Here is an 18,432-nt window from a genome sequence, read left to right as displayed (position 1 = left end):
ATCGCTATAAAAGCTTGAGCCATTAAAGGTTGGTGTAGTAATGTATATCAGGAGACTTTAACACAAGTTAATTTGAATAATAGGTGGATTACGTCCATGCATGGATTCAAATTAATTATCAATATTGCCAAATGGTCATTCGCCTTCTCAGTGGCAGTATTCATATTTCATGGGGGTGGGTTTAATGTTTTTAGTGTTGTCGATGGCTTAGATAAGGTCAGTCCAATCTCAACTTGAAAGCTAAAAATGATATGATGGGCCAAAATAAATAAATCTGGCTATGTCTGCGATGAATAATGATATTCATGTATGAGATAAGTAGAGCCACCCTCTCTTGTGTAAGGTCTTGGTTGTTTATGAAGAGTTTGGATACTTTAGAAACGTTGTTATTACTAGAGTCATGGATAATCATACTTGTTCATGCTTCATTAAGGTGGTGTGCATTCACATCACTTATGCTATTATTTATGTTTACCTATGACTCATGGGATGGCATGTTTCACACAAACTTATCATCAATGTCCAAGTCTATGATAGATTTGAACCTGACCTCAAAATGCCTATAAAAGGGGGCTAGCTCTTGTCTTAAAAAACAGGAGGTTCAGAAAAAACTCTAATAAGCTAGAGGAATTCCTGGCCAGTCTTCAGGTTCCATTTTGGGCATGGCTTTAGGTGGAACCCAAACTGTGGGGATCACTGTGATGTAAATGCCTTAAATCCACACCATCCAATCATTTTTACAGCTTATTTTAGTGGGTAATTCAAAAAATGAAGTAAACCCAAATCTTAGGTGGACCACACAACATGAATAGTCGTGATTGAAATCCTCTCTCTTAAAAACTTCATGGAGTCCACCGGAATGTTTATTTTCCATCTAACCTGTCGATAATGACTTAGATGAAGAGACCACACAAATATCATCTTGATCCAAAGCTTTTGTAGCCTGGAAGAAGTGTTTAACAGTCAATTACTATTGTTTCCTGTGGTCTAGCTGAGATTTGGATCAACTTCATTTTTTAGATCATGCCTTAAAATGAGTTTTCAATACGGATGAATGTCGTGGATGCAAGGCACATACATCATGGTGGCCCCATGGATCTAGGGATCCATCGAAGCCGCACTCTACATTTTAGACATGAATTGGCCATCCATGATGCCAGCTAATGACACATATCCATGACTATCCCACCCCATAGCTTGACATGGATTGTTAGTCGCTATACGACCTTACCTAGTCCAAAATGACCACACACACACAAGCACATCGCTATACGACCTTACCTAGTCCAAATACACACACACACACACAGATAGGGATTTTTACTAAATGGGCTTAGTCTTTTAGGCCTGGGCTTAGTACAGCAGCCCAACCCAGACTGAAGCAGGCCAGCCCAAAAGGGCAATGGAAGAGCCTGGCCCATTGATAAACTTATTTTCAAGCAGCCATTTGATTATCAACAATACCAACGTTGGGATATTTTCAACTATTCATTCGATGGTCCCTAGGATCTCTCAGTCAGTAGTTTTAACTTATGCCCCATCTGCACTGGGCTCCACAATATGAACGGTCTGGATTGAACTGTTTCGAACGTCCAACGCATGTGCCACGTTGACACGGATACCGCATGGTACAGATGCAACTGTACCTTTTTACTACGAGAATTACTGGTGTGGGATCTCTGCCGTAAGCTTCGCATTACCTGATCTATTTTCATGCATGCAGGCACACGTTGCTGGTCAGTCGCGTTTCCCTCCTGTAGTGGATAATATTGGATCGGAAGTTATCTGATGCATCTCCAGAGGATTACATTCCATACACATGCACATTGCAGATGTACACGTGGAATGCATTTAGCACAATCCAAACCGTCCAAATAATTGACCCCTTGTAGAATATTTAGTTGACCGTTGAATCTCTTTAATGAATATTCGGTTTTTGAATTTGGACGGTTGTGTGCTTATTATTTAACCGTCCATTTCGTAGCCGCGAATCCGACAGTTATAATGACCCTTTCAACGTCCAAGTAAAACCGGTCAAATAGTTTGTTTACGTGTAACGGTGCATGTGAATCACACGTGCCTATATTTCTGCATGGATGTGCGGCCTTTCCATCTGCTCGCCTGCAGTGATTAGGTCAATAGCCTAAAAGCTAAGACTGTTTCACTCATCATGTAGGCCACAATTTCCAGCCATCCATTTTCTTTCTACATTGTGGCCCACCAAAGCAGTTAAAACGGGTCCTCATTCTCTGGCCAGAAGCACGTGTGGCTCAGCAAACCTCCAAGATTGGAAGATCCCAAGGGCCATTGTTTCAACACTCTTCAATTGGAGGACAGTTTTGTGTACGGACACATCTACATGTGGGTTCACGTGTCATAATGCGACACGTGTGTGAGATCTGATCTTTCCATCGGGAGTGAGACACTATTTAGATCTTCTAGCATGAAAATCAGGCCATTTCACACGTGAAGTGATCCACACCGTATCAAAACAAATGAACGGATAGAAAAATCTTATAACTATCCATTTACTTTGTCTGATTTTTTATGCAGAAGATCTGATGATTATTTACAACCTCGTGGAAAGCCCAGATCTCATACACGTGCTTCATATTTGCACTTGTGCCTGCATGTGGATGTGTAAGGATATACACGCACGTGGAATTAACAAACCTCTCTAGTGTCCAAAAATCTAATGGTTGAGATTGTCTTATCAAGGAGATCTTTTATCCATTAACTATCCACTGTGAAATGGATCGAAGATGGGCCCACTTGTTAGAACCGCAAACTGGTATATACGGACCCAATCGTCTACTACACCTGATGCACCCAAGTCTTTTGGCCCACATATTGTATACGTGAAATCCACCCCGTCCATCAGATGACAACCCTTATATCCACCGTACATATAAAAGATCAGTCCCGTTAAAAAAGTCAATGGAGCATGGCAATGACAACAATGTAAAATTGCACCTAAAACCTCTAATTTCAATGGTTGTGGCTCGCGTGGTTTTTTTTTTTTTTCCCTTCCTTTCGTCTTGTTGAGTTAAACCTGATGAAAGATAAACACCATGGCAGCTACATACACAAACCGACGGTTGCCGTCCTGTCCCGATTGTTCTCTACGGTGGATCGAACAGATCTTCTGCTCCAGGTCCCATCTTCGAGGATAATACCTGATGAACGGACTGGATTTCACATATACAATATTGTGGGCCCTAAAAGGGGTTAGGTTAGCGTATAATAGCAGTTGTGGCGGGTATCTTTCAATTTTACAAAAACCTACTCAATTAACATTGAATTTACATTTCAGTTCCTTTTTCAAAAAAGTTTTCAAGCAGGCATCCCCACCTAGCTATCAATTCCATCAATATTATGGCACCCTGGGCCTGCTAGTAAATAGATCGGCTACTTGAAAGAACAAATCATCACATTTATGTAAAATCCACCCGGACCACCACGTGCATCACCTCATGTTAATGGAAAAGCCAAAAAATCTCCCCCATCCATGATTTAGGTGGACCATATAATTGAAAATAGTGTATAAGCAACAATCACCCTCTAAACTGTTTCCCTTGGTACAGCCCACATAAATCATGGATGAGGATGAATTTCAATAATCAGGCTTAAATATTATTTATGTGGCATCTAACAGTTAGAGTGGACTTCATATAATCATCATATCAGGCTTTGTGAAAATCAATGGTAGACATCACTCTTTTAATTGTTTTCTTTAGTATGTCCCACCTAAATCACAATTCAACCTGAATTTTTATAGTGAGTCTAAATTGGAATTACACATTTAATTGTTGGAGTAGCTTTACATAAACATTGTGGTGGGCCTTAAAAAAATCAAATCCAAGCATCTCTTTCCAAGAGAGTATCTACAGAAAGAAGGGGATTGCATGTGACACCATTCTTGATTTTGCCTGGCTACTGTGGTTTTTACGTAAAATCTACTCCAAGCACTAGATATTGGGATAATATTAAGCTTAGAGACAAAAAATTAAACTGAGTTGTTATTATGGTGGTATACATGGGAGAAAATAGTTTGGAAAGAGGCAACAACCCTTTTTTTTATATATAGGACCAATGGACTATGATAATCATATAAAATCTATGACAATCATTAGATTCAACACAAACATTTAAGCCTATACCCCAATCATACCCATCCATGATTCACGTAGGTCATACTAGTGGAAATAAATTGGTGAGCCAGTGTTGCCTTGGACATTATTTCTAATCATGTGGTTTACCATAGATTGATTCGATTTCTGGGCTCTTGACTCAACACAGGATGTTACACCTAGTGGTTGTGTAGACTTGAGCCACTCTCGTAGAAGGTATCGGAGTGGTAATTATGTCACTGAGGTAGCTTTTTGAAAACCTATCAAAAAAAAGTATTAAAATGTAAATTTTATATTAGTTAGATGATTCTTTTGTAAATTTCTCTATCATAAATTCGTGCCTTGGAGGTTGGAGCCAATCTCTCTGTCTCTCTTTCTTCATTTCCTTCTCGCCTATTCGTTTCCTTCTCTCTCTCTCTCTCTCTCTCTCTCTCTCTCTCTCTCTCTCTCTTCATTTCCTTCTCTCTCTCTCTCTCTCTCTCTCTCTCTCTCTCTCTCTCTCTCTCTCTCTCTCTCTCTCTCTCTCTCTCCAAGATGGCTAATCCTTTACAGACAGGTGGGATGGTTGTCGGCATCATCGGTATTGAAATCTCTCTCTCTCTCTCTCTCTCTCTCTCTCTCTCTCTCTCTCTCCCTCCCTCCCTACTTGCCAATGTGACATTTCTGTGGAAGATCTAGACCATTCATCTCATGGGCCCTGTTTTGTACGTACCATGGCCAACCTAGACCGGTCCGATCATGAGCGGAGCCATACGTATTTCATAAATGAACATCGTTCCACGTTCAAGCCATGGCAAACACCAATTTGGCCCCACCTGATGGACGATGATCTGAAATACACGTTGGCATCTGTGTGTATAGTAGGATTTGAATTGCACTCCCAAGAATGGCTATATCAGTGGTCCTCTCTCAATCATGGGATTCCCCACCACTCTCTCTATTAATATGATAGAGCCACCTTGCTCTATTCTTGTGGAAGGGTAGAGGTTGATCGGAACCGTCCATCTAGTGGTGTCTCTCTTAGATGGCCCATGATTCCAAAGCCACGTCCATTTTGGCTGAGTTTGTAATCCACGATGGGGTCCACTAGGTGAATTGGAGGGTGGTTCTATCATATTATGATAGGGACCGTTCTATCATATCGGTTCCCTCCTATCCATGAAAAACAACACCTGGAGATCCTTCATTTCCTGTAAATAACAGGAGTCGAACCGAGTCATCTTGGCATGGCTCGGCCAGCAGTTAACACCAGTTCAAATTTGGCTCAGCTCGGTCCTCGAGCTTGACCAGCTAGCTCAGCTCGGTTCCGTGAGCAGCTTGAGGTAGTTCAAGCCGAATTCAAGCTTGTGAGACATTTCTCAAATATATATAATGCATCTTCTATCTCTCATATAATGTAAAATAGTAACAACACATTAAAGATATTTCATCAAACACTCAACAAGTAATGTAAAAGAAATCAAGGTATGAGAGCAATTCTATGGTATAAAGTTTTTTTTTTTTTTAATATTGATTTGTTTTGTGTCCCTTCTTCCCTCGCCACCAACTGATTTTTTAGAGAATGTATGCATTTGAAACAACACTTCATTGAGTCATTTCAGCCAACACTTAGTGAGCAACATTAAGATAAAAATTAGGGCTAAAAGTTGGATGGGTTCAACCCGACTAACTCATGACCAACCCAACATTGGGTTGGGCTTGGGCGTGATGTATCGGGTCTAGTCTTGGGCTTGGGCTATACAAACACCAACCTGATAAAACTTGAGTCAGGCACGAGTTGCTTGACCCAATCCGAATCCCATCAATATATAAGTTACTTATAAATTATAATCAAGTGTGATTTGTCTGTGTTGAAGGCATAGGAAATTCTAGTGCCATCGATTCTCATTTGTCTGTCATTTCCAATGACTCAAGCTAACAAGATTGTTACATTTCTCTCTCCCAAATAGATTGTGTGCTACACAACATGACTTTTAAAGAAGTAATTGCCCAATATTTTAGCTTATTTGTTTTTAAAAAATGAAGTTCTTTATGATAAATAACTAAGTATATAATTAATAAAATCATAAATACAAAAAATAAGATGCGTATTGAAATATAATAGACAAATGCAATAACGAAAATATTAGCATGCATCCATCTGACCGAGTCCACTTGAGTTGGGCTTGGGTTGATCAGAATTCCCAACTCGAGGTTAGGTTAGGTTGGGTTAGGGCTAAGGTATAGGAACCTTGGGTTGGGCTAAGGTTTAGCACCAACCCATCCCATCCGACTTTCAACCCTAATAAAAATAACAAAGTCACCAAGCTGATTCGATCCGAGTCGATTTGAGTTGAGGTTCGAGTCAAGCTTGGGTAAGCTCAAACTCAACTCAAAATCTTGACTTTATCCGAATCCAATTTCAAGCTGAGGTAAGTCAAGCTTTTCTGAGTCAAGTCAAGCAAGTTGACAGAGCTAACTCAACTCGGACGAAAATGGCATGATTGGATGATCCGGTGGTTCCCACGGTGGCCTGCAAATGAATTGCTCAAAGCTGAAAGGCCAGGGGCTCATATTCTACGCGGATGGGACGGAGCACGTACGATCGAATTGCGTGATGAGCCACGCACCAACAACTTGGGTGGTGTGTTGGCGCCATCAATTTCTGTGGGTCTCACCATTTATGTATGTGTTAAATCCACCCTGTCCATCAATTTTGCAAGATCATTTTAGGGCATGGGTCCAAAATTAAGGCAGATCAAAAGCTCAAGTGAACCACACCAAAGAAAGCATTGGGGATTGAACGCTTACCATTGAAAACTTCTAAAGGGCCACAGAAGTTTTGGATCAAGCTGTTATTTGTGGTTTCCCTTAGTCCATATCTGTGTGACCTTATGAACAGATTGGATGGCTAATAAATATTATGGTGGGCCTAGGAAAGTTCCAACGGTGGGATTGATTGTCCATAGGCTTGTTATTAGCAGTCTATCTATTAGCCAGAAATCAAAAGGTTTACTTTCTCCCAGGGAGTTTGAGGCAATCCATTTTTGGTCAGACCCAGCAGGGCAATGGTCTGGATCACCAAACCATGGGCCCCACTAGTCTTTTGGGTGGTTTAATGGTTGGGCGTGGTTTTGCCGGTTAGCCCGTGCAACAACAAGCTAGGTGGTCCCATTGCGTGTGTGACATGTGCTGGTGCACCAGCTCATCTTATGACGTGAGCTCAATACTCAGCTATCTAGATGGCTTGTGTGCCTCCTATTGTTGGAAGCTATGTAGGGCCCACAGAGATTCTTGTGACAAATATACTCCGTACATCAATTTTTCAAGGCCACCATAGGACAGGAATCCAAAAATCAGGCAGATCCAAAACAAATGAGTATGTTGTTTATGTCTTGAATAGCTTATCTTAGTTTCTACTTATTAGCTAGATAAGTATATTTGTGAAACAACATACTTATCAACTTCTCGTCTCGTTTGTCTTTCCTAATGTCTCTTCAGCAACTTAAGAAAATAGAAAATCTAAAAGTATTAATTGAAATAATTAAGTAATTTTAAGTAAAAAAGTTACTTATAACTAATCACAAACCAAACTTACTTATCTAAAATAAGTTACTTATCTACTATTATAAGTAGAAAAAGTAACTTATCTGGTGGCATCCAAATGGGCCCTCAACAAGTTAATCGAACCTGAACCAAATTAGACTCCTCAACAAGTTAATTGAACTTGAACCGAACAAGTTTCGTAGTGACTTGGCTTGATTTTCAATTGAGTCGCGTCTTGGATTTTCGAGTCAAGTCACCCATTTTTAGAATTGTGGCTCACTTCCACAATCTTTCTAGTTTTGATTAATGGAGATTGTACACTTATACAAATGATGATCAGAAGGCCTAAATTTGGGGTGGTAGGCCAGTTATTGAATTGTATTTCTCTAATCTTCTCAAGAATTTTCTTTTGCAGGAAATATTATATCCTTATGCCTATTCTTTTCTCCATTGTAAGTTATTTCATATACTGTTGTGAGCAAAGTACAACCATATTTCTTTTTAAAATTAAACTTATTCATTTGAAATAGTAGTGTACTTTCATAAACATGCTTGTTAAAATACATTGAGATGTATTGCTATTTTTTTTATATCACGATTGTAGTCATTAAATATGGAGTTATATTGATTGAACTGGACATTTTTTATGAACCTTGTTATGGATACAAAAAACAACTTCAATAATGGAAGATTATATCAATGGCCCACTAAAGGATAATAAAAAAAAAAAGAAGTCATTTTTAAAATTAAAAGAGATAAGATTATCAAAAGGTTGAAATATTTCAATTTATATCCTCAATTCACAGTGACATTAATAATTTGAATCACTAAAAAATGACCCTATATCTAATAGACACGACCTCAACGAAGAAATAGCAATACGAACCTGATAGTAAACTCGTCTTTGTAATGATTCCATAAAATATATATTTTTATATCATTTAAATATATGGGAGGGGGTTTGTACCTCCATGGCATGAGATTTTAATACCTCTAAGTTGTATAATATACACCATGTGTGTGGAGTCATGCTCACCCACACATCTTCTTAGGTGAGCACCCATGCACACCTTTACACTGTCATGGGCACCAAATCCAAATGGTCCATGTGATGCAGCACCCCATGAAGCCCTTGGGGCCCAACTTTCAAACTTAAAATTCAAGTCAATCTATGACTTAGGTGAGCCCCACCAAGTGCTTTTATATGTTTTAGGCATGTCTTCACATAATTTTAGATGGTATGGCCCACCTGATTTCTGTATATGGGTGATTTTTGGTATAACCCATAACCTAAGGGGGACCCATCAAATGCACAGTGTTGATGTTCAACACACATCATGGTGGGGCCCACATAGCTCGACATAATGGGAAGTTCCCATGAGGTCGACACCATCTAAAATCATGTGAAGATGCGCCTAAAACATATAAAAGCACTTGGTGGGGCCCACCTAAGTTTTGGATGCGGCCGAAACTTGGTCTGACCCCTCATCCAAGTGGGACACACACAATGGACGTCTGGATTTGTGAACCACATCTCGGTGGCCCAATAAATGATTAGGAATGTTTTAATGGGAGGGTAACCCTTCTCAACTATTGTTTGTGGTGTGGCCCACCCAAGTCATGGATTAACTTGATTTTTAAGCTCATGGCCCACCATGGAATGGTGCATGCATCTAGCTGATGGGGTAGATGTTTGACACACATCACGGTGGGGCCCACATAGCTCAACCTCATGGAAAGTTCCCATGAGGTCCACCTCATAGTACCATTTCCCTATATATATATATATATCTCCAAACCCTAACTTCTAGTGCCATTGACTGGCCTATGAATAAAAAATTGGTTGATTATACCACTTAATGGTCCAATAATTGTTCATTTTTCTCATTAAATGGGAGTTTTCTGATACTAATTTGTATACCAATTAAAAGGCTAGAATCGTCTTCACATAAAGTCAATTGTATAAAAGAACATTACTATCCCTTTACCATATGAAGAAGTGAAGTTTGTTGTTGAAGTTGTTGGAAGACCAAGAACTTAATGGCTCAACATGATCACCCTCAGTCGGTAGGCCAGTAAGTGTACATATATCAGGAATAGATGGGCTTATAAACCCATATAAAAAGTGAAAAGTATTAATCACTTGACTCTAGAAGCAAATGGTCGCAGCTAGCAAATGAGATTATATAGTGGGGGAAAATGAAAATAAAAATCCCAATTTGTTGCCAAAGACCACCAAATGTAGTCTGGACTCTCTCTAACCAGAGTATCCAATCGGGAGTTAGGTTAGTCCATAGTCAAGGTTTTGAATCAGCAACTAGGCACATGCTCCATCATAAGGAACAACTTCGGAGCAAGATTTGTCCTTTAAGGAAAAGATGAAAGAAAGGGGAGAGAGGCACAAGGTTGTTAGAATGAGCGAAGGGAGGGCCCGGCATAAGGCCCTTAACAGATAATGAGGTATAAGGAGTTAGGGTCTCCGGGCGAATAGAATCCCCAAGATGAGTGAGAATAGGCTCTAAAAGGTTAGGAGCTGGAACCTCCATGGCGGCCGATCCAAGTACGAGTTTAATGTCCTGAGGAGAATTCCCAAAAGCCATGACAACTAGAGAGGAAGGGAATAAAAGTGGTCTAGGAACAAGGGAAGAATGATTGCGACGGAACGTAACCATATAAAAATGAAATGAAATATCATAATTCATGTCCATAATAAAAGCTGACAATCATGTTAGGTGAATTCTGACGTTCACATTAAACGCAAACACCATGCAGTCACACGCCATATGTCTAGTCAAAACTTGAACATCAAAGTCTTATCGCATCTCTTGATACAAAGGGACATGGGCACTTTGTTTACACACATTTTTTAACCCCTGATGTGATCTAATAGAAAATTACCATGTGGTGATACTATGTGTTTGACACATATGAAAGTCGTACTCACACCCGAAGAGATCTTCAGTTGATCTCCCTTCAGCGTTACACATTTCATTATTAATACGGTGACACAGACCCTTATACATGCCTTTAGGGGGATGAATTGTTGCATTCCACATGGCCATGATCAACGTGCCCGTTATGAGGCAGCGTACCTGGCATGACTATAAGAAAACCCACCAAGAGAACAGATCTAATCACATGATCAATGCAATGCTCAAGAAGGTTTTAAAGATCAGGAGATCGGACCAATATTTAAGCCAATCCAACTTTAGTTCAGACCCAAGTCGGGATAGACAGACACATCGGCTCGATTAGGTTCCACATTCCACACATCAATCAGAATTAAGAGAATTGGAGAAGTAGATCCAACCTGGTCCAATAACAGATCAATATTAGGTATCAAATCCCCCTCACTCTATACCATCACCTTATGGATGGTTAAATGCAGGCGATGGTTAAATCAGAATCATTTAACACCTCGAAGTTGACAAGATGGGTCATCAACAGAGATGTTGACTGGCCATGAATGGTCCTGGTCTAGCCCCTAAGGTTTTCAAATTTTGGTCTAGTTGTCTTCATCAGAAGAATCTTGGCATTCTCAGGCTTGATATTTGGTGGGTCACGAACATCTCTGCGAATGATCAATTACAAGAATATGATTCAAGAAGCCAACAAGTCCAGATCCTGGTTGGAGTCATTTCTTCTTCATGCAAGCCGGTAGTTCCAGATCAATCAAGAAGATTTCTATATCTAGAATTGTAATGTGAGCGCAGAGGACCCGAAAGTAACAAGGAAACTCAGCAAGGAGTTTCACCGCCTCAATAAGCTATAAAAGGAATAGACAAAGAAGAGCTTGAGGCCCCACGCTAAACACATCTATCTACTTTTCATTTATATTTCCTTAGTTTAGCTTAGCTTAGTTCTAGCATAGATAGCTACTGCATAGTGGCTCCCACTACTATACCTTAGGAGTAGAGTAAACATCCTTAACCTTAAGTTTTAGGATCATAATTAGTTAAGTTTCGATTTAGTTGATCATACTAATATGGTCACATCCTACTAACCACTCGCCTAGGTCATCTGTTCTGACAGATGTATCAGGTATTTATCTTTTGTTTTTGTTTATTTCTTTGGTTGATTGTTACTCTATTGATTGTAATGGGTCATATATTGAAATATCATTAAAATCGGTATTGTTTAGCTTTATTTTATTTATCTATACATTCTTGTTCATTTGAGAGACATATAAACCTAAAGGCTAGTAAAAGAAAAGGTCTTTAAGTCCATAGACTCACGTCTATTGTCACAAGGCAAAACGAACTCATTCGGAAGGGCTAACCCCTACCCTTTCACAAATTTCAATCGCAATCCGGTGGTTGAGAGGATAACTGGATTTTGGTTCGGTCTCTAATCTATCCATCTCGACATCGGGGACACTAGCGATTCAATCAAAACCTTTGAGTCTAGTAGACTCTGGCATGCCTGTGCATTTTACCCACACACGAACAACCAATCTAGGCCCTCGCTCGCACATGGTCTTGTTTCATTGAATTGATAGCAACAATGGTCGAAAGAAGTTGTGTATTTTATACATGTGTAAAAAGGAGATAGCTTTAACATAAATGATTTATTATTTTTAAAAATATTTGAACACTTCAAATAAATACGCAACACTTATACCGATTAACGAACCTTAATGTAAATTCATCATATTAAGCTCTTATTATTTGATTGAAACTTATGGCCACAAATATTTACCTTTCATCTTTTTTTCAATAGAATGTAACTTTCTAATGTTGATAGCTTTTTCATCTACCATACATGAATGAGTTACTTATTCTTCTAGCATACATTTATAATGCCAATTTTAATATATATATATATATATATATTTGTGCAATAGTACTAAAAACTTATTTCACTTATTTTACACTAGAATATTAAAATAAAAAAATGTTGATCATATAATGAAAAACTATTGCAGGCCAACGTTTATCAAAATATGCAAGAAGAAATCGGTTGAGGAGTACAAACCATATCCATATCTAGCAACCTTGCTCAATTGTATGTTATGGGTGTTCTATGGGACTCCTTTGGTGAGCCCTAATAGCTTGCTTGTGCTCTCCATTAATATAATTGGAGTCGGATTCGAAGCCACTTATCTCATCATCTACTTCATGTATGGCAATAATAAACAGAGGGTATGTATGTATTGCAAGCATATTTGTTAGCATGGTAGACATGTACAAGAATCAACACACACACACACACACACACGTATATATATTTATATCAAGTGGGCCATTTTGTATTTTTCAGGGCCCAAAATTCAAAAACTAGTCCATTCAACATTGGGCCAATAGTTCATAATCAGCATACCTGATTAACATTTTGTCTAATAGAACTTATGACCCACTTAATGTACGATGTGGATCTTGCACAAGTTTGCAGCATAAATGTAGAATTAGCAAAGTTCTTATCAATATAATGAGTTAGAATTCTAATAGTACTTCTTTAATAAATTTAATGAGTTGAGACGAGTTTTCTAATGGTGACTAAGAGAACTTTCCTATTATGCATAAACTCCCTCCATGTGGGGCCCATAGTTGAGTTATCCAGATGAATGGACCATGTTCTAGAGTAGAAGATGCTAATTAACATTCTTGTTAGACTTCTTGAGGCTCACAATACCGATATTAACATGTGCATATTTATCCATTACATTATATTGAGATTTTTATGTTTGAGTTTATATGTGTGCATATCATTGGTTTATGATAACTCATATATGTCGATTTCTAGATTGAGTATTATAATGAGATGTCAATATTTATTGATCTAAAGGCTTGATCTACTTCTTGCACAGATATTGGCATTGATATTTTTCTAAGTCCAACATGCGCTAGCAAGAACTGGCTAGCATGGAATGATTTGTACTCATCTTCACGTTAGCATGGAATAGATGTATTGATTAAGGTTAACGCGAATTTATTATCAACACAATGCACATTGACGATCAAGGTCAATGCAAGTTCATGTTCTCACTCAATGATCACTTAGGACAATGTAAAATGAATAGAAAACAACATCCAAGGAGATAAATGTTGATTTGCACTCAAGTATACCGCATCATGATAACAATTTGCATCTCAACGTGGCATCGTTCCTCCAACTAGACTTCCTCTTGTGCTAGCAGTCAAGGTCAACATAGAATACAATTTGCACCCAACCTGCACCACCATAACACACTCTAAATTATCCAATGGTAGTGTGACGTGTATCTATATTTGCTTAACAACTTTTAAGTAGGAAATAACCAGCAAACACCCCGTTAGCATGAAATAATTGACTCATATGGTTGATACCTAATTTTTAAGACCTAATCAAAATGAGCCCCCATATATCTTATGACACTATTGCGCCACTCCGATCCAACACCATCTAGCCCGTGCCAAAGAACTGATGACATCTTTTTGTGACTAAGGAGCGGGCTGCCAAAGGCATATCGACGTCATTTGTAGGGCCCCCTTATGTTGTGGCAGAAAATTGTTAGGGTAGGCACAAAGGGTCACACAAATCAGCTACCTCTGCAAACTAGAAAAATTTGGCCCCATAGGCTTATAAATACATCTCATCAACTTATTTCGAGAGAACTTTCTTTTGGATGGACATTTTAGAGAGAATCAAGATTTTCCTCTAGAACATTCTTTAACTCTTTTATAATAAGGTGCTTTAAACACAAATGCTTTCTAAGACGAGCCTCACTTGCCTAAACATTCTCCCCTACTGGGAGACCCATGCGCGGTGTGCCAAGACTCTCAAGAGAAGCCATGGGTGCCATGCACCAAGTATAAAAAATAGGGCTCCTTCATTCTCAATGAAAAATCATCATCATCGATCTTTCACCAAGCTCCATGAGATGAGGAAATTACCATTTTGGCATATAGTTAGAGTTCTTCAAGAACAACTTTGTTACCCGTTTATCACAAAATGTCTTCATCCTCCAGTCTTTCAGGTCCTTGAGAGGCAAGTTATTCATTCGACACCAATCTTATTTTATGTCATCGTAAGTCCAAGGGAAATATATCCCTAGCCAACTACACAAATAATGTGCAGAATAAAAATTACAATCTTACTTGTGGTTAAGATCGGAGAATCAGTACGCACTCTAACATAAGACAAAATGTATGGTATGAATGATATCTTAAAGGAAGAATATCACTCAGGCATTTATTGTTATAGGTAGCAATAGCCCACAGTGCCTTGTAAATACTTGCTAAAGCTAGTGGAAGAAAGGAGACCCTTCTTCTAACTGCCATTCTTCTAGCCATTACCAGGGTTGAAGGTCGAACCCCATTTTCTTGGTGAGAGCTCAAAAACATAAATTGTTTCAACCAAGTCACTTGGAAAGCTACCAACTTAGCTTTCAGAGACACTCTCACTTGCACTAATGCCTTTAGGGATTCTCCTATTTCTCAGTCATATTCTTTAAAATTGGAAAGTAGGCGATCTCGTAAGGAATCTATTGGGGTTAGAGTAGAAGCAATCCCAAATTTAATCAAACTTACGAAAGACAAATGCAATCAAATTATGCATAAGTACACACGAATTTTACATGAAAAACCTGTTAGTGTATTGATTTGTGCACATTGTTTGTCAATCATATGTATTTATGTGTCAATGAGTCAATTGAGCCCTTGGAAGCTGAAGACCAAAGACACATAAATACCTGAGCATCAAGGAAGTGAAGAACAGGTAAATAAGATGCCTTGGTGACCCTAACCTTTACCCAAAATGACTCCTTGAACCTTTAGATGATCAAGGCCTAATAAGTAAACCTTGTTGATCATCCATTAGTCTTAGGAGCCTAATTATAACATATAGAGTAAGACTAGAAGAGGTGAGAAACTACTATGAAATCGTTTGCATAAAATAGCAATTTTCGTGTGATTCTTGATCTCATCAAGCGATCATCGATCATTCTCGATCGATTGAAGGTGCCCAAAAACGTCCAGCAACAAATTAACAAATTTTAAAAATTTCTCAATGTCATCAAACCAGCTTTCGATCCCATTAAATGAGAGTTTGATCAATTAAAGGCATCGCTTGATTGAAGGCATTGCTCGATCAACTGAACCGGCAATTTTCTGCCCCTTTTTTTAATATTGGAACTTGGTTCCATTATATAGTGCATACAGACATTGAAAGGGGTTTTCGATGCAAATAGAGACTAGATATTTTTTCACTCATACCACACATCCTAGACCACTATCCAAAGAGTTTCATGCCAATCTTCTTGTGATCCTTCACTCTAATGAGCATTTCATGATCTTCTTCGAAGATATCTATGAACTCTCACCTTTATAGAGATTAGACATTATGTCAATAGTCAAATCTTTGTCTAAACTCTTTAGAAAACCCTTCTAGGTAAATCTTTATAAGTATTACAATTTTTCATTAGTTGTAGGAGATTCACTCAATCTCCTATCACATAGTTTATCGCATTGGAGCATCACATGCAAGGTGTTTGATCGTGGAGCTGAAGCATTGCCAATGCATCGGCATCCTGATCAGGGGAGGATTTGAGGAGCAAATTCAAGAATGGGAGAGCTTTGAAGAGCAACTCAAGATTGACGCATCAACGAGGCTCAATCCGTCAAGTAAGGTTGTCATTTATAGAGTCTTTGTACACTACTTCCTTATATAGGATTGAGTGTAAGAGTTTGATTGCTAAACTCAATTAGGTTCTTGTGTAGGACTTAAATCAAGTCCTTGTGTAGGACACCAACACGGGTGTATATGTGTAGGTTCTCATGTAGGACCGAGTAGAGTTGTACACGAGCCGAACCAAGTCGAGCTTGGTACAGCTTAACTCGGCTCGACCACTAGCTGACCCTAGCTCAAACTCAGCTTGGCTCGGTCCTCAAGCCTGATTGCTAACTCTGCTCGGTTCGGTCAGTAGCTCAGGCCAGTTCGAGCCGAGTTCAAGCATGTGCGGCATTTTCTCAAACACATGAAGTGCACCTTCAATTTCTCACAATATGCAAAATAGCAACAACAGTTTACATGTATTTCATTAAACACTCAGTAGGCAACATCAAAATCAAGATACAAGGGTAGTTTTATCACGTATTTTTTTATAGTGATTTATTTCATATCCATACCTTCCTTGCCACCAGCCAATCCCGCGGAGAATGTATGCACTCGAAACAACACTTTGTTGAGTCATTTCATCAAACACTTGGTAAGCAACATCAATATCAAAATAACCGAGTCACCGAAGTGGTTCGATCCGAGTTGAGGTTCAATCCTAGTCGATTTGAGCTCGGACTAGCTCGAACTCGGCTCAAAATTTTTTCAAGCTCCAAAAATCAGCTCAACTCAACTCGAACTCACTTTTGAACCGAGTCAAATCGAGCTTTTTTGAGTCAAGTCGAGCGAGTTAATGGAGCTAACTCAGTTCATGTATAGCTCTAGGACTGAGGTTGTTGGTTAGCTAATAGAAAACCAACTCAAGTCTCTTGTGGGAGCCTCTGACGAGAGTGTACGCTAGATAGGTCTGTAAAGGTTAGAGGTAAACCTAATTTAAAACCTCTGATAGTGAAATTCAGTATACTAATGGGTTAAGTGTGTCTGCCAAGAGTGGAGTAGGGTAACTGAACCACTATACATACTTATGTTTGGAATTTTTTTTGAGCACTTGTTTAATTATGCTTATGTGATTGATTGATGAATTATATGTATGCATTATTAAATGAATATTAGAAGTTGATAGTTAGCGCATCCCACACACACACGTACACTATCTTTTATAGACTAGTTGCCTCATCGAAATATAATTTGTAGTCTATGTGATCGGACACTCTATTGGCTTGAAAGCCTTAGAGTTAATTGTCATAGTTTAATTAGTAATTAGCTTAAGTAAGCAATTGTGTTTAAGTGGGCATAAATTTTATTTGATCCTAATCACCCTTCTCCTTAAAATATAGCTTTCATTTTATAGCTCTACCAAGCTTCTGCACATAACAATAGTATCTTACACCACGTACAATTTTAAAACTCTCACGGAAAAAAAATTCTTCACAAAGTGATAACAAATTCACTATGAAATATAATCTACAAAAGATTGATGCACTTATACTGATGAGAACCCCTTCGAATCTCCTTAAAACCTTAGTTTTTCCTCTCTAAAACCCTTAATGATGCTCCTCTTATGCCATAATTCTGATTACATCCGATATATATATATAATATTATAACCAAAATAGAAAATAAAATATGTAATTACACAAAATCATGGGTTTCGTTGATTGGACATCGATCAAGCAATCCTTGATTGATCAAGTTGTCATGTTCAATCAATCGAACATGTACAAAATTATCCAGAGAGTTAATTGAATTTTTCAAAATTTTGTCGATCGATCGACTCGATAGTTCAATCCATTGAGCCTATCCAAAACTATCCAGAGACCAATCTACACAAATAGGAGTTCATGTTTACCATGATTTTTTTTTTAAAAAAATATGGGATCTATATGGGGCTCACTTTAGTTAATGTAAATCCAACCCATCCTCATACATGTGATCGTGTATCACTGACGCAGGGATGAACGTGATGAGGATAACTACTCTGAATCTACGGAGCTTCTCTGGACTCCTCATAGAGACTTCTCAAATCCACGAGGAAAGAAAGCAGAAAATAGAAATAAATTCTAATAAATTCAAAATTGATTAATTGATCAATAAAAAAGAGTTCACAACCCTTTAAATAGGGGTACCAAGCAATGGGAAAGAAATCAGAATCAAACTACAACTCAAACTCCTAGAATCCGCGACT

The 18,432-nt window shown here is 38.5% G+C and overlaps 1 protein-coding gene across 1 annotated transcript in view; it reads left to right on the top strand.

Annotated features, from left to right (window-relative positions):
• The first annotated feature begins 4,664 nt into the window (after positions 1 to 4,664).
• Positions 4,665 to 18,432, top strand: part of LOC131235640 (bidirectional sugar transporter SWEET6b-like) — a 31,314-nt gene continuing 17,546 nt past the window's right edge. Inside the window, exons 1-3 of the mRNA XM_058232901.1 lie at positions 4,665 to 4,710; positions 8,071 to 8,107; positions 12,580 to 12,796. Of these exons, the coding sequence (XP_058088884.1) occupies positions 4,665 to 4,710; positions 8,071 to 8,107; positions 12,580 to 12,796 (300 nt within the window). The remainder of the gene's footprint in view (positions 4,711 to 8,070; positions 8,108 to 12,579; positions 12,797 to 18,432) is intronic.

Source organism: Magnolia sinica, chromosome 19 (genome assembly GCF_029962835.1).
Source record: "Magnolia sinica isolate HGM2019 chromosome 19, MsV1, whole genome shotgun sequence".
NCBI lineage: Eukaryota > Viridiplantae > Streptophyta > Magnoliopsida > Magnoliales > Magnoliaceae > Magnolia > Magnolia sinica.
Note: the sequence above shows the minus strand (reverse complement) of the source record. Positions and strands in the feature narration are given on the sequence as shown.